This window comes from Leptinotarsa decemlineata, unplaced genomic scaffold (genome assembly GCF_025532065.1).
Source record: "Leptinotarsa decemlineata unplaced genomic scaffold, Ldec_3_MD MMD2_tig00000882_RagTag_RagTag, whole genome shotgun sequence".
In the NCBI taxonomy this organism is placed as follows: domain Eukaryota; kingdom Metazoa; phylum Arthropoda; class Insecta; order Coleoptera; family Chrysomelidae; genus Leptinotarsa; species Leptinotarsa decemlineata.
The window spans coordinates 2,716,455-2,738,875 of record NW_027412556.1 but is presented as its reverse complement, the minus strand read 5'-3'; the positions used below and the strand labels follow the sequence as shown (position 1 = coordinate 2,738,875).

The 22,421-nt window shown below is 38.0% G+C and overlaps 1 protein-coding gene across 1 annotated transcript in view; it reads left to right on the top strand.

Moving 5' to 3' along the window:
- Nucleotides 1-1,560: 1,560 nt before the first annotated feature.
- Six3 (optix) overlaps nucleotides 1,561-22,421 on the top strand; it is a 139,511-nt gene continuing 118,650 nt past the window's right edge. Inside the window, 1 exon segment of the mRNA XM_074175235.1 lies at nucleotides 1,561-1,795. Within this exon segment, the coding sequence (XP_074031336.1) occupies nucleotides 1,561-1,795 (235 nt within the window).

The following is a 22,421-nucleotide window of genomic DNA, read 5'->3' as shown; positions in this document are numbered from 1 at the left end:
ATTTTTACACACAATCGCAATTTGAATATTTTGGACCATCATCAAAATTTACTACCCAACAGATGAATCCATTCACAGGATAATATACAGGGTGGGCCATCTAAAACTTGACATGGAGGTTTTGGGTACTAATTTTGCAAATCCTAAAAAACGCTCAGACACGTTGATTTTTATTGGGAGGAGGACAGTTTTTTTCCCATTTACAGCGTCGTAGTGAGTGTTAGTGAACGAGTGGTGGAAAATCTACATTTTGTTGTCAACATTTGCTTCAGTGATGAATGTTCTTTTTTTCTAAATGGCACAGTTAATCGCCATAATTGTCGCTACTGGGCTGATTCAAATCCCCACATTTTTCATGAAGTGCATACTCAACGTCCACAAAAATTAAATGTATGACCTGTAATTTTTGGTGATCGTATTGTTGGCCCATTGTTTTTAGGAGGCAATGTAACCAGACAAATTATAGAGAGGATACCAAGTCAAAGTAGTACACTCTAACTTGGAGCGAATAAGATATGTATAAAGTATGGTTAAGACGGTAATATTGGTGAATGATTTACAGTTGGCAGAACAAAGCCGAGCATTTTTCTAGCCGATGCCGCGACAGTGGCCATTAAATGTCAACCTGCTGTCGAACATCACCCCTAGATCTTTAACAGCTTCATCGCGAAGGAGTATTTCATCCTCGAAAGTATAAAAATACTCAATAATATTGGCATTACGAGTAAAAGATCAAACTTTGTACTTTTCAACATTCATTGCCAATATATTTATTTGACACCAGTTATCTATCAGGTCTAATTGAGACTGGAGTAAGTAAGTTGCCACACAAAAGCTCGGAGGTGAGATCATTTGTGAAAATGAGGAAAAGCAGGGATCTCAAATTGGAGCCTTGTGGCACACCGGGTGGTGATGAGTATGTTGCAGACCCAAATCCATTATAAAAAACAATATTGGTTCTCAGATCCAGATGAGAGCGCAGAACTTGAAACCTGCAGCCTGATATCATTTCGCAAATGTTAATGCTGTCGTCTATACTCGGATCATACTTTTACAGATTCTATTTAGTTGATTTGTTAATTTATCTTTGATGTTTGTCATGTACCCTTCAGTATCTGTCTTTAATTATCAGCAATAATCAATAGACGTCAAAAAAGTAAAATTTGGTATGCAGTCCACTAATAAGTACTTGGAAGAGAACATGCTTGAATTTGTCAATTTCAATGATTATGTTCGATGTCCGTTGGCATATTCAAAGTATTGATGACACTGTTAGTAGGAATCAAATATCTCCATGTTTCCGCATCAGCAAGGAGATGCAACTCAGGCACTGTAAATTGTCAAACAGCTCCCATAGAAGAGCCGAAAGGTTCTGGATTCAATGTAGGTATCATCTATTAGAACTGGCAATAGGGATGAACCACATCCAAAATCAATCAGGTATCCATCAAAAAGATCAGATTCTACTAGAAAACCGGCAAGGAAATCAAATGAATCCAAGATATCTTCAAAGGGGTAGAAATTGAAAGGAAGCGTTTGGCGTTGAAGACTGAGGTCGTGATGGCTGAGCTGGAGAGGGAAATAGAAAACCAGGAATTCAAAAACAGAATGAGGATTCTGGTTCTTCAGAAGCTGAGCTTGAAGTGGAAGAGCTATGCCCTACAAGATATAGCAGCAGCTCTAGATAATTGCTTGCATTCCATTCCACCTGGTAGTCAACCTATGGGTGGATGTTGGGATAGGTTAATAGGCTCGGTCAAGAAAATTTTGGGAGTTTGCGGAAGCTCAGTATGCAGTTAATAGTAAACCATTAACTGATCCTTCCCATCCTCAGTGTTTAACGCCAAATCATCTTCTATTTGGTTCACCCTCAGAAAATCCAGTGGAAAAAGTTTCAAAGGCAAGCAGAGATATTTTGGTCGAGATGGATGGAGGAGCATCCACTCTCTTTATCGAAGCATGCAAAATGGATCAAGGATGATGAACCTGTTGTGGTTGGCGATGTAGTCGTAATTGCAGATGGTTACCTTCATAGAAATACTTGACCACTGGTAGAATCACGGCAGAGTTTCCAAGAAGGGACAATGTTACAAGAGTAGTCGAGGTGAAAACATCTACAGGGGTCTTCACACGTTCTGTAACCGAAATCTGTGAGGTGGATGTTGAAATTGTTGAAACTTGTTACCGTGGGGAGAATGTTACAGGTTACATTTTTGTTAATTTCCAGTTGATGTTTGTCAAGTATCCTTCAGTATATTTTGTGTTCCTTTTAGTTACCTGGGAACGAGATTTGTTAAAAAAATGTCGATTGTCAGAAAAAGTCAATAGACGTCAAAAATATAAAACGTAGTATTTTTTTGAAAAGTAAAGTATCAAAGGAAATCACACATACTGTATTTAATTTATTTAGTCATTGTTTTCCGTCATGGTAGAAAGTATCAGTCACGGCCAGTGTAAACTTGAAGAACTCATTACGGTCCAAACCGCTAGCAAATTGGTTGGATCGTAATTCTTGTATTTTTGCGGTTTGAGGCACTGTATTGTAGACATCAGGGATTGCTTTTTGGAATATTTAAGAGACAGCTTATTAGCTTATGGCCTCTCACGTCATTTGTGACTGGAATTGAATTTTTGTTGGTTTTTTCCCATCGAATAGTTCTACCGCATTTCATATCTATGTGAAAAGTAGTGAGATTTGCGAATGTCAGTATTCACAGTTGATGAATGTACGTGTGAAAGGTATAATTTGACCATGAGGCTATAAAAATATGGCACGAGTGAGAATTAACTATTCTTTCATATTTCATTGGAATCTCTTTTCTATATTTTACACATCATATACATGGTTTGTCATAAGTGATGAATTTAGTTCCAGAGGGTGATTGCTGGTTATATTTCATAAAAGAAAAATATTTATCAACACCAACTCTGGAAAATAGAGTGCCAGAGTTTAAATAAAAAAATAATATTTTTAAAGAGTAAGTACTTGAAACTCTTTTGAAATAAGGTATATTCAACAACAGTCAAACACAGAGAAACTTAACTTTCTGGTTCCAGTATTCGAGATAGAAAAAATAGGCGAACTTTTTGAGAAAGATGTATTTACATTAAAACGGAAATTGAAGTAAAAATGAACTTCATTGCCTCTCTTTACACACGTATTCCTTATGCTATGCAATTTTCAAATGAAAATACTTTTTCTCCACTAGCTCTAGAGAAGCTGAATGCTTCGTTACTTAATTTGTGCACATCTTCTTGAAACTTCATATTGAACCAGTGTTGGATGGATGATTTCAGCTTTGTTGTTATGCTGATGAGGAAGAAGTTGACAGAAGAGCTGGAAATAAGAAGCCTTCACAATCAGTGCTATTGCCCTTACGTCAGAGGGTTCTTTGGAAGGATAATAGGAAACCTACTTCAGATCCTGGAACACCAGCAGCCTTACAAAAACCAAGCCACCAACCTCTGCGATTCCAATAACTGCATTTATTTACACCACACCATGTGAATGCATCAAATCTCATATGAAAGGACGTTGGACGTTCGTATTGATGAGCACAAGAGAAGTACCTAGTACTAGTACCTAACCAAACATCAAGTGGTTCAAAGCCGGAATAATCTAAACGGAAAAAACACTGGCTTAAAAAGTCATCAGACTGTATCTGTATCTGTAGAGTAGGGAGGGTAAGTGTAAGATCACAGCACTTAGGCCACATGTGACCCATTGTACATCCTCCCAAGGAGTTGTCCTCCTAGGTCATCGTCCATCCTGTCCTTTCCAGGAAAGTGGACAGGTTACTAGGAGACATCTCCTTTACATTGGCAGGTGTAGGCCAAGACTCGCCGAACACACACTCTCTTTGGCAACCTTGAGGTGTCTCACGGTGACCTCCGCAGCAACATTACTGTCTTGGGGTTCCCTCCGTGGAGGTGCACAAGTGAGGGAGCTTTCCTGCAGGGGCAGTCGGTTCCTTGCCTTTATTCAAGGCAGAGCTCTTGGTCCCCGCCGCAGGAAATGCCCTTGCTGTTAGAGGTGGAGTGGGGGAGGAGGAGGGTGCACTCATAGTTGCTGCCACTCCTTCCTACTTCGCTCTCTTTCACCTTTTGGCCTCGGCACTGCAAATGCGGTTACGCCTTGGCCTTTGTATTACATCACGAGGGGATCTGCTATGTCCAGCCTCATTCCAAGCCGTAGAAATGGGTAGACATTTCTGTTTATCCCCAGCCACCGCCTTAGATTGGAGTGAGCACTTCTGTCCAGCCTCGGGATTGGTTTTTGTTGTTTCTGTTTTGTGTTTTTTTTTTCATTCATGTGTTCCCACGAGTAGCAAGGGAAGAGTAGGTCACCTCTGGCACGGCCTCGCATTACCAGAGGTAGGCTGATTACAATGCAGAGGCTTTTGGGGAGTTTTAGTTCCCCTCACCCTACTTATTTATGCCACTGACCAGGAGTCCGGCAACCTCGTCCGTAAGACCACATTGGCTTCCCGGACAGGGCCTCCAGTCCCCTATCCACCACCTGGGGACGCTTCCGATAGGTACCCCAACCCAAGGGAGTCATCAGACTTATTATGATATCTGTTATAGTGTGAGTGGAATGCTTCTATCTAGCCTTTGGGGCTTTGTACACAGCTGGAGTTCTTACTAGTCAACGAATCTTTCTCTTAGACGAATATATCATATATGCTGTCGCATCGTGTTTAAGCCAGTCACGGTCCGATTAGTCTGCTGAGCTCAACGGCTGAGCTGGCTGAACGTGTTGTGCTGCAAAGGCTAACAGAAGAAGTTGAAGACCGAAATGTTCTGCCAGATGAACAATTCGGCTTCAGGTGAACGCACTTCAGCGAACTGCAGGCCTTGAGACTGGTCGAGAACTTCATCTCTGAGCTAAACAACTGGAAGATAGTCCATCTTGTCATCTTTGACATTTCAAAGGCCTTCGACCTCCCCTGTTTCGACCACGTGAAGGTTTCTCTTCTCGCCGATGATACGGCTCTTCTCGCCTCTTCCGTTGGTCGTGACTTGGGGGAGGTCTACATGGACGACCTCGAACGCTGGTACTATGACTGGAAGATCCAAGTGAATCCATACAAAACTCGGGCGTTAAGTTTGAGGAAACGTAAAGTGTTTCGAACACGAGGGTAATGATTTCAGGCAGGGATATCCGAGTCAAGTACTTGGATCTTATGATAGACCCGTGGTCTCACCTGGAAATACCACGCCGAGACTACCAAGAGCAAAATCCAAATGATAATAGCCAAGGTATAAACTCTTACCAGCCGTAGTTCGAAGCGCAATATTGAAAACAAGGTTTTACTGTACAACACGATGTTTAAGCCTGTATGCTTCAGGCACTTGGGGATAAACCGTCCCAAATAATCTTTCTATTTTGGAAAGATTTCACTTCGAATGCTGGTGGATGCTCCATGGTTCGTGCGGAATGAAGCCATTGGCAGTGATTTGAAGCTGTTGACTATACAGCAGTCCATCCAGTTGAGAAACCAGAAAGATTTCGAGTCAGCGGAAACTCCTGAGAACACACCAGTTAAAAAAGCTGTAGGTTATGCTACAGACGACCCCTCCCGATTCAGAAGGCCCCGCAGGTCAGTTGAGTGAAGGCCCCACACCGTCCGTAAAAAGTGAACAGTTCATTCATCAAACATCCGTCAGTAAGGGATGCACAGGGCGACATTGAGGTCATGAACCGCAACCAACCACTCCCAGTCTTGAAACGTTCGTCCCACTGACGAACACACTTTGAAAGGGTAACAGAGATAGTTTCTAACCTGATTTGAACCAAGATGATCAATCGGTTGATTTCTGGGTTGATTTCAACGTGATCTTGCTGCAGGATGAAGAAGAAGCATCAGCAAGAGTATCATCCTTTGTGCAGTTACTTGCATACTTGTCAATGTTAGTTGTGGTATTAGTAGGGGAAGTAGTTGCTTTTCGGCGGGCAATTATCAGGTGCTACTGTGAAAAAATGTTGGGAGAGATGAATGTTCCGATATTTTATTTCGAAATATTTATTTTCTCATAATAATACGTCTATGATCGCAGTATGTCTCCAGGATCATTCTATGAACACTGAAACTATAAAAGAATTGTTTGAATTCATTTTCGACTCATACAATACTCGATTCTTGAATATTCAGTGATACAAAAATGTCATATTGTCTACGCCCATCTCTAGAAAAACAGAACACAAACATCAGAAATTCCCAAACATTCTCCGGTAAAACGCGATGGTCAGGCCAGATAGCAGAGCCCATTCAATTTGAACATCAATTAAAACACGCTCGAAGTGACAATAGTTGTCGAAATAACACCCAGTGATAATAAGGACAACTGACAATCGTATCACCAATCTCGTCGAAGCTATGGTTGCTTTAAATGTGTGGATGGTATTTTGTTACTGTCCCGTTGTGCTAACCCTAATGCGGGTCGAGATACAGATAACCCACGGCTGTGGCCTGTTCATCCCTTCAAATGACAAGATTATATCGTGTCCTTTTGATTCCGATCTCATCGCTTGCTTTACGTGCTGCTTGACGCCTTTATTTAGGATTGCTTTAATTGAGCGCTTACGGGTATTCTGTTTCCTACAATATGTCACACATTTTTCCATCAGTATCAGCGATACAATGAATTCATTTTGAGTTAAACAAACATTATTTACACGGTTTACTCCTGTAATATAATAATAATAATAATAGCGTTTATTGCCCAACAGTTTCCCATTTACAGAGCAAAAGTAACATACTTGAAGAATTAATAGTATTTGATATAAGATCAATACTATTTGATATAAAAAACATAAATGACTTATAGGTACGCACGAGACTTATTTTTAATTTCACAAATACTGCAACAAAAAATATCGATGTTAGTAGAGAGCTTGTTCGCATTACGACACATCAGATTGATTGGTGATTTCAACATTGAGTTAGTTTGTGCCCTTTTGCATAAAAAAGTATTGGCCTAGAAAATATTCTTGGAACAAAGATATCACTTTCTGATAATAGTACAGAACAATCCAATTTGCCATTCAATAGCTTATATAGAAATAAAACAGATGCCTGATTTCTTCTTTTTTCTAAGGCTACAAAGTCAAATCTGCATAGCAGATTAGGGTAATCACAGTTTCTTGGACGATAAGTTCCGGTCATTCTAAAAGTAATAAATTTTAAAAACTTCTTTTGGACTCTATCAATTGCTGATGTGTATTGATGGTATATGGGATTCCATACAATGGACCCATATTCTAGTTTTGGTCTCACCAGACTGAAATACAGAGAGGTCAAGGTTAGCATATTATGAAAATTTTTTCAGTTCCTTATTATAAAACCGTATGCGCGGTAAGCTGAATTTATAATATGATAAATATGGTAGTTGAAAGTTAGTTGATGATCAAAATATATTCCTATATCCTTAATATTCTCAGCTCTTTCACTCAAATCGCTATATAAATTCAAGTATCAGTTATCAGAAGAAATGAAACTCAGGTTAGTTAAAACTCTTATTTATCCCCATATCCCCCAAAGGGTTAGCCTTTGGCTAACCCTTTTCCTTTTATGTATAAATGTATTTTTATGCATAATAAACGATATTATTATTATTATTTTTTTTTCCACCGTAGTGTGCGCTTGTCAGGCCCTATCCCCCGAAGCCCCGATACATTCGGGAGGGCGCGCCAGCATAATCAACCAATGACCACTCCCCACACCGTGGGGTAAGTGATCATTGAGTCCGAGAATCATGTGCCCTGAGCAAACGCAGTGAGCCAAGAATGACAGCCTTCTGCATCTGTGCGGCTAAGATTTCTGCCTTAGTGCGGCAAGCCGGTTTGATTTTTAGATTCGAGAGTAGAGAAGACATCATTCCACCAAGGACTCCAACAATCAGAGCGACCATCTTGACAGAGTGATCTGGATAGAGTCTGCGGAGTTCGAAGAGAAAATCTCGATATTTTATCCGTTTTTCCTTCTCTTTTCTGACGATATTCGTCTCGCCAGGAGCTGAAAACTCCACGACAAATATCGTTTAGGTCTGGTGGTCGAGAAGGACTACATCAGGCTTATTAGCTTGTATGAGCCTGAGGGTGGGGAACGAATAGTTCCAATAAATTCGGCACTTCTCGTTCCCCACAACGGATTCAATATCCCCGGGAGCGTAGGGCAACACCGGTGTCTCGTCAATACCGTAAGAGTACCGTAGATGGTAATATAGCACTCTAAGGGCCGCGTTATGTCGATGGATATAGGCCGAGACCGCATATGCTGGACATGCTGATAGCAAGTGCATTAGGGTCTCGGGCGCCTCGCGGCAGGCCCTGCACCTTGTGTCAGGAACCTCTATACCCATCACGCGACTGCGGTAGACTAAGGTGTTGAAGACACCATCCTGGAAAGCCATGATGAACCCCTCAGTTTCCGACTTCAGCCCACTCGACCTGAGAAAAGCGAACGTCAGGCGCTTTGATAAGCCAAGGTCTTCAATGTTATTGAAGAAGACCCCATGCATTGGCTTATCCCTGTGTCTCCGCAGAAGTAAGGTGATCTCTGCGGCTTTTATCTGAGCTTTTTGCTGAACGGGTTCCAACTCGGTGACAGAGTTGTAGTCACCTCGTTCAGAGTCGAAAACTATACCGAGTTCATCAGCTGCTCGAGCAGCTGCCCTAAGGAGAAATGCTCCAATTCCTGCTCTCTCATGGTCACGGACCATGCAGAGAAGGGGATCCGAACTCCTGACGACTTTACAGGCTGTATCCAGTACCATTCTGTCATGTAGACACTCCAAACTCAAAAGTCCACGACCTCCCTGTTGTCGGGGGAAGTACAACCGTGGAATGGACGATTTGGGATGCAAACTCCTATAGAGATGCATCATTTTTCGGGTCCTTACGTCGAGTTGATACAGCTCCTCCCGAGTCCACTTCACTTCTCCAAACGAGTAGAGTAAGATTGGAACGGCAAGCATATTTGTTGCAGCTACTTTGTTCTTCCCCGACAGTTCCGATGACCAGATCTGTCGAAGTTTGTGCTGCTACTTGCCGCGGAGTGAGTTTTTCACTGCTGTTACCTCTTATGAGTGGCGTTGTTCCACCCCGAGATGAGTATACGTCTCTCCGGCATCCAGATGGTGTAGGATGCTTCCATCTACGAGCTGTACATCCTCTCCGTAGTCCCCGCATCGTCCTCTTTTGAGATGAACCATTGCACATTTGTCTATCCCGAATTTCATACCGATAGCATGCGTGTACTCTTCCACACCCTCAAGGACTGATGGAGATCCTTCTCTCCAGAGGCATAAAGTTTAAGATCATCCATATAAAACAGATGGGTGACCTTGTGCCTCCGGTTTCCGGGGGTGCCACAGTTATACCCTCGAGTATTTCTGAGCGCAACGGATAATAGCAATAGTGAGATGCAGAAGAGAAGGGGACTGAGAGAATCACCCTGAAATACACCCCTTCTGAAAGTGACCCACCCTGTTTGAACTCTTGCTTGACCAGATGTTATGGTGAAGCGAGTTCGCCAAAGTGGTGTCAGTTGTTCAATGCATCTCACTATGTTGTCGGGTACCGACAGTCCGTCCGTCTAGCAGTCCATCTAGCCTCTCTGTACAGAAAAATATGGAGATGAGATATATCTAGAAGGATTTCCATGGCCGCTGACGGTGTGGTACTGATGATATTGATTGAGTAGTTTTCTGTAAAGCCTTTGGCCATCAGGCATAAGTGATCATTGGCAGAACTAACCAAGCTACTGTTCGCAGTACTGTTGTTTGTAGTTCGAAGTAGCAGAAGCTACCTCAAGGCAACTCTTTGACATATCCAGATGGTCAATAGATATAGGTTTTGGGGTTCAACAACAACGATAATGACTGTAATTTCTTCATTTTGGAAGGAAAAATAAACATTTTTCCCAATTGAAGCTGGTCACAATTCTGCACCCCCTGTAAACCAACTGGCCTACTTGAACGTAATCTGCTCCGACTCTCGAGGAGGCATAATCCAGTTTCTGCCTTACTTCAATACCCGGCGATAGTCGTCACAAACCAGACGTCCTCTCTCTCGCGCCCCGTATTCAAATCCCGAAGGGGAGAGAGAGCAACGCTAATCAAGTCAGCCCTGCATATACTGTCCGGTTACCGTGCGGACCAGCCAGGCGAAACAATCGAGTCTGAAAATAAATTTCCTTTTTCAATTTTCATCCGACGTCAATCTCTTACACTTATTTTCTCCGGCACAGATTTGATTTCATTTCGAGTTGGCTTTGTTGGCTCGTTATTTACGTTTTCATTGTTTCGATAAATGAGACTGGGGAATATCTGGATTCGGAATATCATTTCATGCTCAGATTGGAAAGGAGGGACGTCAAAGGAGGCTTGGGACTATGATTGCGGATACATGAGATACATTGTTGTTTGTTAATTATATTGGAAACGTCAAAACCAAGAGAATATAAATTTTCTACTAGTAGGAATAATTTTTTAAATAGTGTGTTAGATTCAATTTTCCTTTGTAATCTTAGCACGTCGAAAACTGTAATGTTTGCAACTGTTTTGTACTGATAGTGATTTCAAATGCACCTCAGCGGATGAGAAAAACACCTTATATTTGCAACTGGCTACGAAGATTAACTGCTTATAAGTTTACACACCGAGAAGAGTTTGAAGTAATCGAAAATGTTTTTTGGAGGGACTGGGCAGCAGAGAACAGTTCCAAGCAACTAAGTATGACTTCAATATATCCCAGGCATTGTTACATGAAATAATAAACTACATGTTGTGCAATAAGTAAATTACTTTTCAACAATGGAAATGAAGAGGTCCAGGAGTTTAAAATTAAGGTGACCATTCATTTATGGGCTACAGACAACTATAGAACTGATCCTGATCTCAAAGTCCAGAGAGGAAATATGTCAGAGTTTTAAGCCGACCTTCATTGTAAGGGTGCACTAAATACTACAATGAACAGAAATAATGAGGAGGAAATTCCGATGATATTCATTATTCATTGAATTAGTAGAAACTAAACTCTTCAAAATAAATGAAAGATCACTTCTATATAAGCTTGTTATTTTTTTAACAGTAAAATACAATGCAAATGACTACCAAATCCATACTAAATTATAGAATGAATCAAAATGAAAACCCTCAGTTATTGAAATTAAAAGTGAACAAAAAGTAGTTTTTGTGTTACAAATAATGGCTCAGTATCTTGTGTTTCCTCTTCGGATGATCACAGCGATGTCCAGCTCATCCAAAGTGGTCGGTTGGTTTTGACGGCTTCGGATGTTTCTTTCCAGTTGATCCTGTTCGATGGGATTCAGGTCCGGGCTGTAAGCGGGCCACCCCAAAGTGGTGATATTGTGGACTTGCACGATCTCTGTAGCGTAGGGACGGGCTCCATTCTTCATAAAAATGAAATTGCTCTCCTGCTTCTACTGTGTGACGTATCTGGACATCCAAAAACTCATTAAACATATCTTTGGGCGATCAGGGATCCGTTGCGGATGACTACAAGGTATGTACGATCATTGAGTGTTATTCCACGCCACACCATTATTGATCCACCTCCAAATGGGACCCTTGAAGATAAACAGCAGGAAATAAAACTTCCATTTCTTCTGTATACTCTGGCTCGATTATCATTACCAAAAAGAGTAAATTTAGACTCATCAGAAGAGAGTACTTTACGCCAATGCCTTAGCTGCCAACGTCTGTGTCCAAGTGGAATGCATTCTTTCGCTTTTGGGACGGGCTGTAAGCTGAGGTACCTGGACTAGTACCTGGTACCCGGCCGTGATACCTCACATTCTGGACTCAAATTTGGGTCCTACTTTGCTCATTTTGTAGCTCGTTGCATCTGAAGGCACTTAGATGTAAACATCTGTCCTCTTGGGCTGAAGTGGTCCTCCTCTGCCTAGGTCTGCTATGGACAGTCTCTAGTTGTTGATCGTGGTTCCAAAGTTCTGAAACCACTGATTGACTTACACATAACCTTTTACCCTTCTGATGTTGAGAAACACCTCCTTCAATTCATGTGACATCCCTGGTAACATCATGCTCGTTTCTCCATTCCTGTTATTCCTGTTTCGGTATGGTTACAAAAATATAAGAATTATCTATACCAATCCAAAGACAAAAACAACCTCTGTTTTTTCTCATCAAAGTTGTCCACTACAAAAGGTCACATTATTATATTTATAATAAAACTTATTTTTGTACACGATCATTACGAAGTAGTAATCCTTCAATTGTTTTGAGGAATGAAGAATATCACTTCTTTTATGCCTTGTCAGTACAAATCAACAACTATTGCTGAAGAACGCTGTAGTTGAGGAATTTACTGATTCGTAATTCTCAGCGGCAGTATTAGAACACATAAAGGAACACATTGTATTGAATGAAAATACCATTCTTGTTGTGGATTTGATGACCTTTGACCACAATAAGTTGTGGCGATGACGAAAAGCTTTCTGCTCCCTAACACGTTGTAACTTGTCATTGCGGGCATTTTGGGCAAACATATAAGAAACTACTCTATCAGTCCACCTAATCTTCTGAAACTATTCATATTTATTGAGTACTTCCAGCTCGTTTTCTCTGATCGACTGTTGTCCTTAGAACCAGTATAACAAACGACCAAGAACATACCTGTGGAACTTAGTAACATCTAAACGGTGGAAAATATAAAAATTTCCGGAAATCATCAAGGTACATTCTTTTGTTTTGTTGCTGGTATATTGAAATAGGATAAGACATAAACGATACTTCAACAGCTTCAGGGCAATCGAACAAATTGCTACTTTGGAACCAAGAGGGCTTTGGTTCAAATTTTCTACTGAGTCAATTGACCTTGCCTTGCAGAAGATCGAAGCACGACAAGAAAATATCAAGAGGTCATACCAAAACTGTTTATCTTCACAGACAGAGGAAATAAGAACATCATGGAGGACTTGGATTACTTCTCGACCTGTGGTTGTGTTTATAAAAAACAGAAGAACAAGAAAACACAAAGCCTTTGTAAAAAAATGAAATTACCAAACATATGTGGTCGTCCTAAAACTACGCTTCTTGGGTTTAAAATGTGACACGAGGTAATGAAAATCATAGAGGTGGAGAAAATATGTACAACAGCACTAGATCCACAATCAGATGTGATGGGTTAACGCTACAACATCTACTGTTGAATGTATCCCAGAATTTCACAAACGATCCACATTTTCAGGGCAATTTAATGAACGGGAATAAACAATTTTTTTTGTGAACAGAAGAACATGCTTTATTCGGATATCAAAATTATGTACTTTCGATTCACATCCCTCAATCTTCAATTAGCCTCATTGGATTAAACAGTATGAATAAATCGGTAAAAAGTGTTCCTTCCAGTATTATTTTCGAATAAAATGTGTGTATCTTCAAATATTTACTGAGTTTCATATCCAGAATTGAGAAGATGATATATCCAACCCTAGCCCTAATAATCTTACTGGTGTTCCATTTCGAAACAAAGCTTTACAATCCATTCTATTTCCATTACCAATCAGGTTACCTGCTGAACTCATTACATTATTGACTAACGGCTCACTCCGTATACAATATTTCGTAGCGGGTCCCAGGTGATACAAAGCTGAAAGAATGCTCCTGCGAATCCTGCGGGATACGTCGGCTTATATCAGAACCGTGAACCATTAGCGATATTAAGTATGCAAGCAGAGGCGCATGAGACTTTCCAGGATCTGCCAGGATAACTGTTTGGTTTTCAGGTCCATTTCCGGAATTGAAATGTTGGATTCGGTTCTTCGATCTCGAATTGTGGAAAGATGGAGTTTGTAGAAATATTAGTGTTCTATATTATCAACTCGAACACATTGAATGAAATAAGAGTAGGAAAGCAAAATAATTCTGAAGACTGCACACATACGTGTTTCTTTCACTAGTACAAAAAATTTCTTTGTTTCAGCGAATAAAGAGCCATTAAATATCGAGTAAATATTCAAAAACATCGCCTTCATATTAAACACATATTTGGGCCCTTCTCTTGACACTACGTGTTGATTTCAACACAATTCGGCCATCAATCCTATTATTTATAGTTTCAATAAAAATTTTTAGTTCATCTACATTATTATGTTTTATTTTGTACACCTACCTCATTTTTCAGAAATCCCCAAAAATAAAAATCTGAAGGTGTCATGTCTGGTGAACGAGGAGGCCACTTAACAGGTTTATTTGGAAATGGATTATGTCTACTCCAATATACATTCCATAAGTTGAAAAATTAGCCTCATCGCTGCATATCACATATCACATTTTTCTCGACGGGAAAACGGCATTTCGAAAAATTATCGACAGTAGGTGACAGTTACAATGATTTATGACATTGTCATGATATACAGTCGCTCATTTTTAACTGTAGGAAGAAAGGTGTGAAGAAGATATGTTGTTAGAATGTTATTATATCATTTTATGAAATATTTTGAAAACGCGACTGCCATTTTTTTGTTGTTTTCGTTATCGAGAAGGCCATTGAAAATGCTACTAGTGTGATAATAATAATAATAATAATAATCATTCAGTTGGATCATCTATAGATGACATTGAGTATGTCAAAACGTGTACAAATACAAAATTGAAAATACAAACAAAATACAAACAAATTAAAAATACATAGATAATGTATTATATAATACATAATAGTCAAAACCTAAAATAATCTATTTATGCAACAACATCCATATCAAAATCGGCCTAAAATGTTGGACATGTACATAATAATAGTTAAAACCAAAAATAACATGTTATTTATGTAATAGCATCGTTTCTTCGATTGACGACTTATTTATTTTGTGGAAATTCATGTTCACTGAGGATACACTACAAACACACACTTTTGTCTATTTTCCACTATATTTCTTTATTGTTTATTCAATTGGATCATCTATAGATGACATTGAGTATGTCAAAACGTGTACAAATAACGTGTACAATAATAGCATCGTTATTAAAATTTTCCTAAAATGTTACACATGTACAGGATCATAAGTTATCATCCATATTTTCTTTGAGAGAATAAAAGGATTTACCCAGGAGCAACTCTTTGATTTGATAGTTATACTGTTTTAGAGCCAGATTTTTTATTTAACTTGGAAGTTTATTGTACAATTTAATGGCCATAAGCCTGGGGCATGATTCAGATACAACTAGTCTGTGTATTGTCACTTCCAACTGTAGGGAATTTCTAGTATTATAATTTTTATTACTATTAAGAGTAGGAAAAGGAAAACTGGTTATATGCGATTTAACATATTTCAATATCTCATAAATGTATATACTTGTAACAGTCAATATTCTGAGATTTTGGAAGATGTGTTTGCAACTTGTCCTTCTAGTAACTCCTGCTATATACTTTATGGTTCTTTTTTGAATTTTGATTAATTAACTGCGGCTTTAATATTTCCTAAGTTATCAATAAAGATGTATCATCTGCATGTATAACGAACTGATCACTATAAAAATCATTTACATATATTATATATAAGAGTGGACCTAATATAGAACCCTGAGGAACCCCGAGGAAACAATTTTTAGATTTAGATTTCTTTCTGCTAACCTCTACATAGTAGAGTAATTTAACAGACTATTTGTGGGTTATTCCCCTAATTCCATACATTTCAAGCTTCGTTAGGAGAATTTTGTGATCTACCAGATCAAATGCATTACTTAAGTCTATGAAAATGTCAAGCGTTTTTCTACCCTCATCCAACTTCCTGTACACGTTGTTGAGAAACTGTGTAATCGCTCAACTTGTGGACAGTTCCTTGCGAAAACCAAACTGGTTCACAAATAGTTATCATTAGGCTTGAAACATGTTTTTTATATACTTTTTAGAATGGGCTAATGAGGGAAATTGGTCTGAAATTTTGTATGTCAGTGTCATTTCCCTTCTTATGAATTGGCACAATTTTTGAAATCTTCAGGCACGTTTTCCAAGGAGCAATTGATCAAGTAGGTAAGAGGTTCAGCTATAAAATTTATGCATTTTTTCAGTATATTCGTACTTATTCCGTCGTCACCGGTGGAATTTGAGTGGCTTAGGTTAATGATAATGTTTAATATATCATACTCTGTGGCAAATATGAAGTAGAGGGAATGAGCGTTGATGTATTCAAGAGTTACTTCGCTTTTGGTAACCTTATTTTTCTACTAAAGAATATTTGGAATGCCATTAAAGTAGTTAATGAAACAGTTAGATACCTCTGCAGGTTCAGTGACGAGGTTACTCTGTACATTAGGTATTATTTTTTCATTTTTTGCTTTATTTCATCATTATTAGATCTCAGAACATTCCAAGCAGTGACAGATTTATTTTTAGCGTTCGCTAATAAGTTGTAAAGCTTTTTTGCCTCGTTTAGTAATTTTATTCAAAACCGAATTCGTAGCAGCAATAATAACGGAGTTGGCAATGGTGCCGACTTAGTTTGGAACACCCTGTATAAATAATTTTTATGGCAAGCTATAATGAGCCTATATTAGAAAAATATTATTTAAAAACTAGGTGATATACAAATTCATCAACTTAAAGCTCATAATTTCATTATATATTCTAGAATATAAAGAAACTAATAAAATGTTGTCTACTCAACGCTGCGGTAGACGTATATTTAATCTCAACGGTAAACACTGCATTCTTTGCTGTGCACACAAAGATTCCATGTTCAAAACACCAAGAAATCGCTCTATACAAATCTAATATCTCACCCAGACGGGAAGAGATACAGGACAATAATGTTATAAACGAAGCGTAGGAGGATATCAAGTTGGCTTCGGGCGATTATATCGACTGTCAAGTGTTGACAGTTGAAGCACGGCAGGAGTTCGGGATTAGAGTAGGCTGAAAGGGTTCGAGTTCCATGCACGGACGAATCCATCACTACATTTGCCTATAACAGCTTCATCCCCTTATATGTTCAACAGGGAGAAAAGTCTTATGTTATATTTTGGCGGAAATAACGGTAAGGGCGAGTTGTTTTCTTCGAGACGGTGTAGTGCTCAGCTGGAATGGATTCTAATTTGGGATTTACCGAAATGAAAATTTATCATTATAAAAACCATACCATACCAGTGGTGAATGGTAAACATTGCTGAAGAATTTGTTTGAAGTTCAAAGTTCTGAATTTGTATCAAAATTTCTTTTTAGTTGAGTAGGCATTCCAAACCTACGGTTGATTCAACGGGATTACGATAACTGAGTGAATATTATTGAATATAAAATTATCATTGCTCTTAAAGCAAGACATATGAAAATATCTCGACCCGGATCACTACTTTATAATGATCGTGTAAAAGTTTTATGGTAAATATAATGATGTACCCCTTTGGAATACACTCTTTTTGGTAATTATTGTCGGACCAGAGTAAATAAAAGATGTAGTGAAGGTTCTATTTCCTGCTGCTTATCTACAAGGGTTCCCTTTGGAGGTGGATCAATAATTGTGTGGGTGGAATAACACTAAATGATCGAACAGATCTTGTAGTCATCTGCAACAAATACCTGACCGCTCAAAAGTACGCTGATGAGGTGGACGTACAGATACGTCACAGAACAGAAGCAGGAGGATACAATTTCATTTTCATGCATGATGAGGCATTCCCCACGCTACAGGGATCGTCAGTACCTACAATATCAGCATTTTGGTGTGGCCCGCTTGCAGCCTGGACCTGAATCCCATCAAACTTCAATTGGGAAGCAGCACTCGAAGCTGTCAAAACCAACCGACCACTTTGGATGAGCTGGAATTCGTGTGGAATTCTTGTGGAAACACAAGATACTGAGCTATTAATTGTAATACAAAAAACAATTTTCTGTTTACTTTTGATTTCAATAATTGAAGGGTTTTCATTTTGATTTTGGTAGTTCTTTATTTTTCTCAAGTATACCCAATACATACATAACAAAAAATTTTGCGATCATTCAGCATGGATTCGGTAGCCATTAGCATTGCCTTTCAAAATAATAATATAACATATAATACATTTTTTTCTACACCCGTACTCTAACAATACACTTATATATATGACCATAATCCGTTTCATAATGATATCCATTATGATACAGATTTTTCATAACGATACAGATTATCAACCTTTTTCAATCAAGAATCCTGTTCCTTTGTTTGTTCTAGATTCTAACCTAAGTAACTAATTGCTTTATTTGTCAAAATCAGTTTTCATATTACCTACCTATATTATCAAAATGTCTGAAAACAGCGATATAGAAGGAATACCATCGACTCCAATATTTTTGAAAGATCAGATTAATTACAGTTGTTATATTCAATATAAATATAATTAGAATCTTTATAGTTTTCATATTTCCATGATAATACCATCAAGTTTGTGTTTAAAAAAAAAATATGAGTCAATTACTGTAAATGTGTTCAATACAAATATAATATTTATAGTTTTTCATTATTTATCGGGTTTAGAAAAAATAGCGTATGCAACTCTCATGTAATGGTTATTAATACACTCGCATATACCATACAAAACTAGCCTTCGGCTCGTTTCGTATCCCGGTTAATGCTCGTGTCTTAATAACCATCATTACATGATCGTTGCATAATATACTATTTTACTGTTGAAATTACAAGCTCATAAAGAAGTGATCCTTCAATTGTTTTGAGGGGTTTGTTTTTAGAATATAAAGTACCAGAATTTTAGGTACCTGCCTGAGTTTTACCAACCAATTTAATGTCAAAAATGTGTACCTGAGTTTGAGAATAAATCAATTAACATTAACGCAATAAAACAAGATAAAGTGTGCAAACTCATCACCAGTTTCCAAATTTGAAAAAATATTCAGTAACAGGGAGTTATTTATTTCTATTTGGTCATTTAGTAAGTGACCCGAATTCCTTAATCTATTTATTTCTAAACATTCTATAATACTGAGTTTCAAACTTTTTTCTTCTAAATGTTATACGTCATAGTCGTGATTTATTTCTAAACATTCTAAAATACTGAGTTTCAAACTTGTTTCTTCCTGATGTAGTACGTCATAGTCGTGATTGAACTCATGTCCTCCTGCTTAAAATGGTTTGCAAATGTGGAACTGATCTTTCCATTCAAGAAACTACTTCTGTGCTCTTTATTTCTTTGGGAAAAAGTTCTTCCCGTTTGGCCAATATAAATTTTTTGGAAAGAGCCACAAATCAACTTATATAATCCTGATCTATTCGACACTGAAGTTTTGTCCTTATTATTCTTAATAAATTGGCTTGATTTATTATTTGTGTATGAAATAACGAATCAACTGACACAGACATCATCTGAAATGCCATTCGTTAACTAGACTATTACACGGATTGTAACTTCACCCCTATCTCGCCAGAGTTGTGCCGACCAACAGTGTATAAAATCGATATTATTCGCATCGAAGATCAAATTTAGCCTGTAATCGGCCACCTTATTAGCAGGCGTCTCGTTTTCCATGGCCTACTCTGATGTCGAGCGCGCTTGTCTGAGCGCATATACTCTCTTGCCGATACCTCTTTGTTACCAAATTATGGCAGCAGGTAACTTGATATCGGAATTGCAACATTTGGCTTTGCCGATGAATACCGATATCCAGCATCGCATTATAATTTTTTTGGCAAATCTCTGGCGAGTGCTGGTTGTGCGCGGATTGTATTTCGTGTGGGTCCATTTGAATATTCAATATTTTAATGGAATATTGAGTTTCATAATATGCACTAATTTTTTTTTCATGTTGGGGATAATTTTGAAAAACAAATATATTGTTATACAGTGTCCAAATCTGGCATAAAGTGTACCTCGATTTGTCGGCCTTGTTTTATGCACTACAATTTTCACCATTCCTTACAAAAATTGAGAGGTGTTGAATTAGGGGACATTGATGGCCATAGTTGAAAAAAAAAACTGTTCATTCCTGAAGCATTTGAACATTTTGTTTCAAACGTTCATGAGCGTCACCTGAATTGTGGATTGATATGCCACACCTAGCTACAAAATTAAAGAGCAGTATTTCAATTTCATCCCAAAATTTTTCTAATCTAGAAAGTTTCCACTTTATTCAGAGAAAGTAGGTCTATTTATTTTTCTCCGAAATTCCCACACCAGATATTGACTTTTTGAGAATATTGGCCATATTGGGAGAAAAATGACCAAGTGAGGATTTTCTCTGGCCCAGTATCTGCAGTTTTGAGATTACACAACTGCATCAGTAGTAGATGTAGCTTCTGTTGGAATCAGTTGAAATCTCTTTTTCCGTTAACCAGCTGTCGCCCTCCTAATAATGACAACCCTCAGAAGCTGAGGATTAACGGGGTCTTCTTAGTGTGATTATTAGCTTCATTAGTATATTATGGAACTCGTCAACTTTGTGGAACAAGTTTTCAATGATAAAGTCGGGTGCGCTCGTTAAAAATGGTGTTAATACTAGCAAATATTTCAAGAATAGCATTCTTAAGGAGGAAAAATGAAAGTAATAGATCCAAAAAATTAAAAACTCTTACGTTTGAACAAGTCCAGAGATTTATAAATGAGGCGCCAGATGAAAAATATTTGATGATGAAAGTTGCTACTATTTTTGGAATATATAGAGCCTGCCGCCGTGAAGAGCTGTGCCATTTATTAATAAAAGACATTAACTTAATGAATAAATCATTGATTGTTCTAATTCCAAATACAAGAACTGAAATAGGTTGTTCTTTTTGCATTGCCAAAAAAAACATTGACTAATTCAATAAATAATTGCAGTACAACCTTCTGTTATTAATCATCAATTTTTTTTCTGAAATACTCAAATTATAAATGCAGTGCCAACCCAGTTGGTATAAACACGTTTGGAAAAATGCTCTCTACCATTTCTGAGTTACTAAACCTTCCGGAACCAAAGGAATATACAGGTCACTGTTCCAGAAGGTATTCTGTGATAGCTAGAAGAATCAGAGGCAAATATAACGGATATTTAGAAGCACGGAGGATGGAAGTTTACAACAGTAGCTGAGGGTTACATCAATCAATCTATTTCTTATAAAAAGGCTATTTCCGAAAGAATAGTCCCAACAGCTAGCTCCAGCGTAACAACATCGTCCTCTGCACTGCAAGGATTAAATGTTAATGTCCATGAAATTGTCAACTTAGCTAGTTCAAACATATTACAAGCCTCTTCAACATCGCAAGGTATTAATATCAGCAGTTGCTCTAATTGTAATTTTTATATTAATGTTCATATATAATAATAATAATGTAATTAATGTATATAATACATTTGTAACAATTCAATTGTACCTATACCGGGTGTCAACGAATCTATTAGACAAGTCATAACTTCTAGACTATTAGGTGTATCAAAACGAGATTTGGTACAGATAAATGGTATGTGGAGAGGAGAGTTTTCACATATTTTTCACTTTCCGGTCACTTCCGGTTTCAGCGGAAATGGCTCCGGTTCTGAATTTTTAAATGGAACACCCTGTATATTGTAACATTTTTGGATTTCTGAGACAATTCTGGATCAGAAACTGACATTTCCGGAAGTTTTTCAGCATACTTGATTTTTTCAGAGTCACTTTCAAAATTGCATCTAGGTGGCCATGATCGGACGTAAACTAATCTATGGACCTCAGGTGATATCAGAAAATTGCAATAGCGGAGTTTTAGTGACTAGTGTGTTGAATATGAATGAGACAAGTTTACAAAATAACATTTTCGTGTCTAACTATTATTTTTCAAATGGCGACCATTTTTTGACAAGCACTTTCCGAAAAAAGGATTTTTTGACAAATCTAACGATACTAATTTATTTGCGATTGGATTACAAATAAGAACATAAATTAAATATTACTGAGGAAAATACTCGATACAAATTCATTTACTTTTGTCAAGGGTGCCATGGATAGGAATGATGCATAATATTTTGCGGAAATTTCCATCAAGTCCACTTTGGAGAACAAAACGCTCACCTAGGTTATGACAGTGACATAAGCTTTATGAGCAGAAAGTAGAAGTTTCTCTTGATTTTCGTTAATTTTAGTTTAATTTTTCGTCGAAATAATGTATACTCAAAGTGAAAAAGTGGATATGTTGTTATTGTTTGGAGAATGCCACAGAAATTCAAGGAAAGCTGCTGAGTTGTATGCTCAGAGATATCCCAATCGGCAACACCCATCTCATCAGTATTTTCCCTATGTTGAGAGTCGTTTTAGGCAAGAGGGAAATCGAGACGCAGAACAGAGGTTTGTCATAAATGAGGAGACTGAGATTAACTTTCTTGCTATGGTAGAAGTTGACAAAACGGTTTCTTTAAGAGAAATTAGTAGAGAAATGCAGATAAGTCACGAATCAGCAAGAAAAATACTGAAAAAGCACGGATATCGAGCATTTAA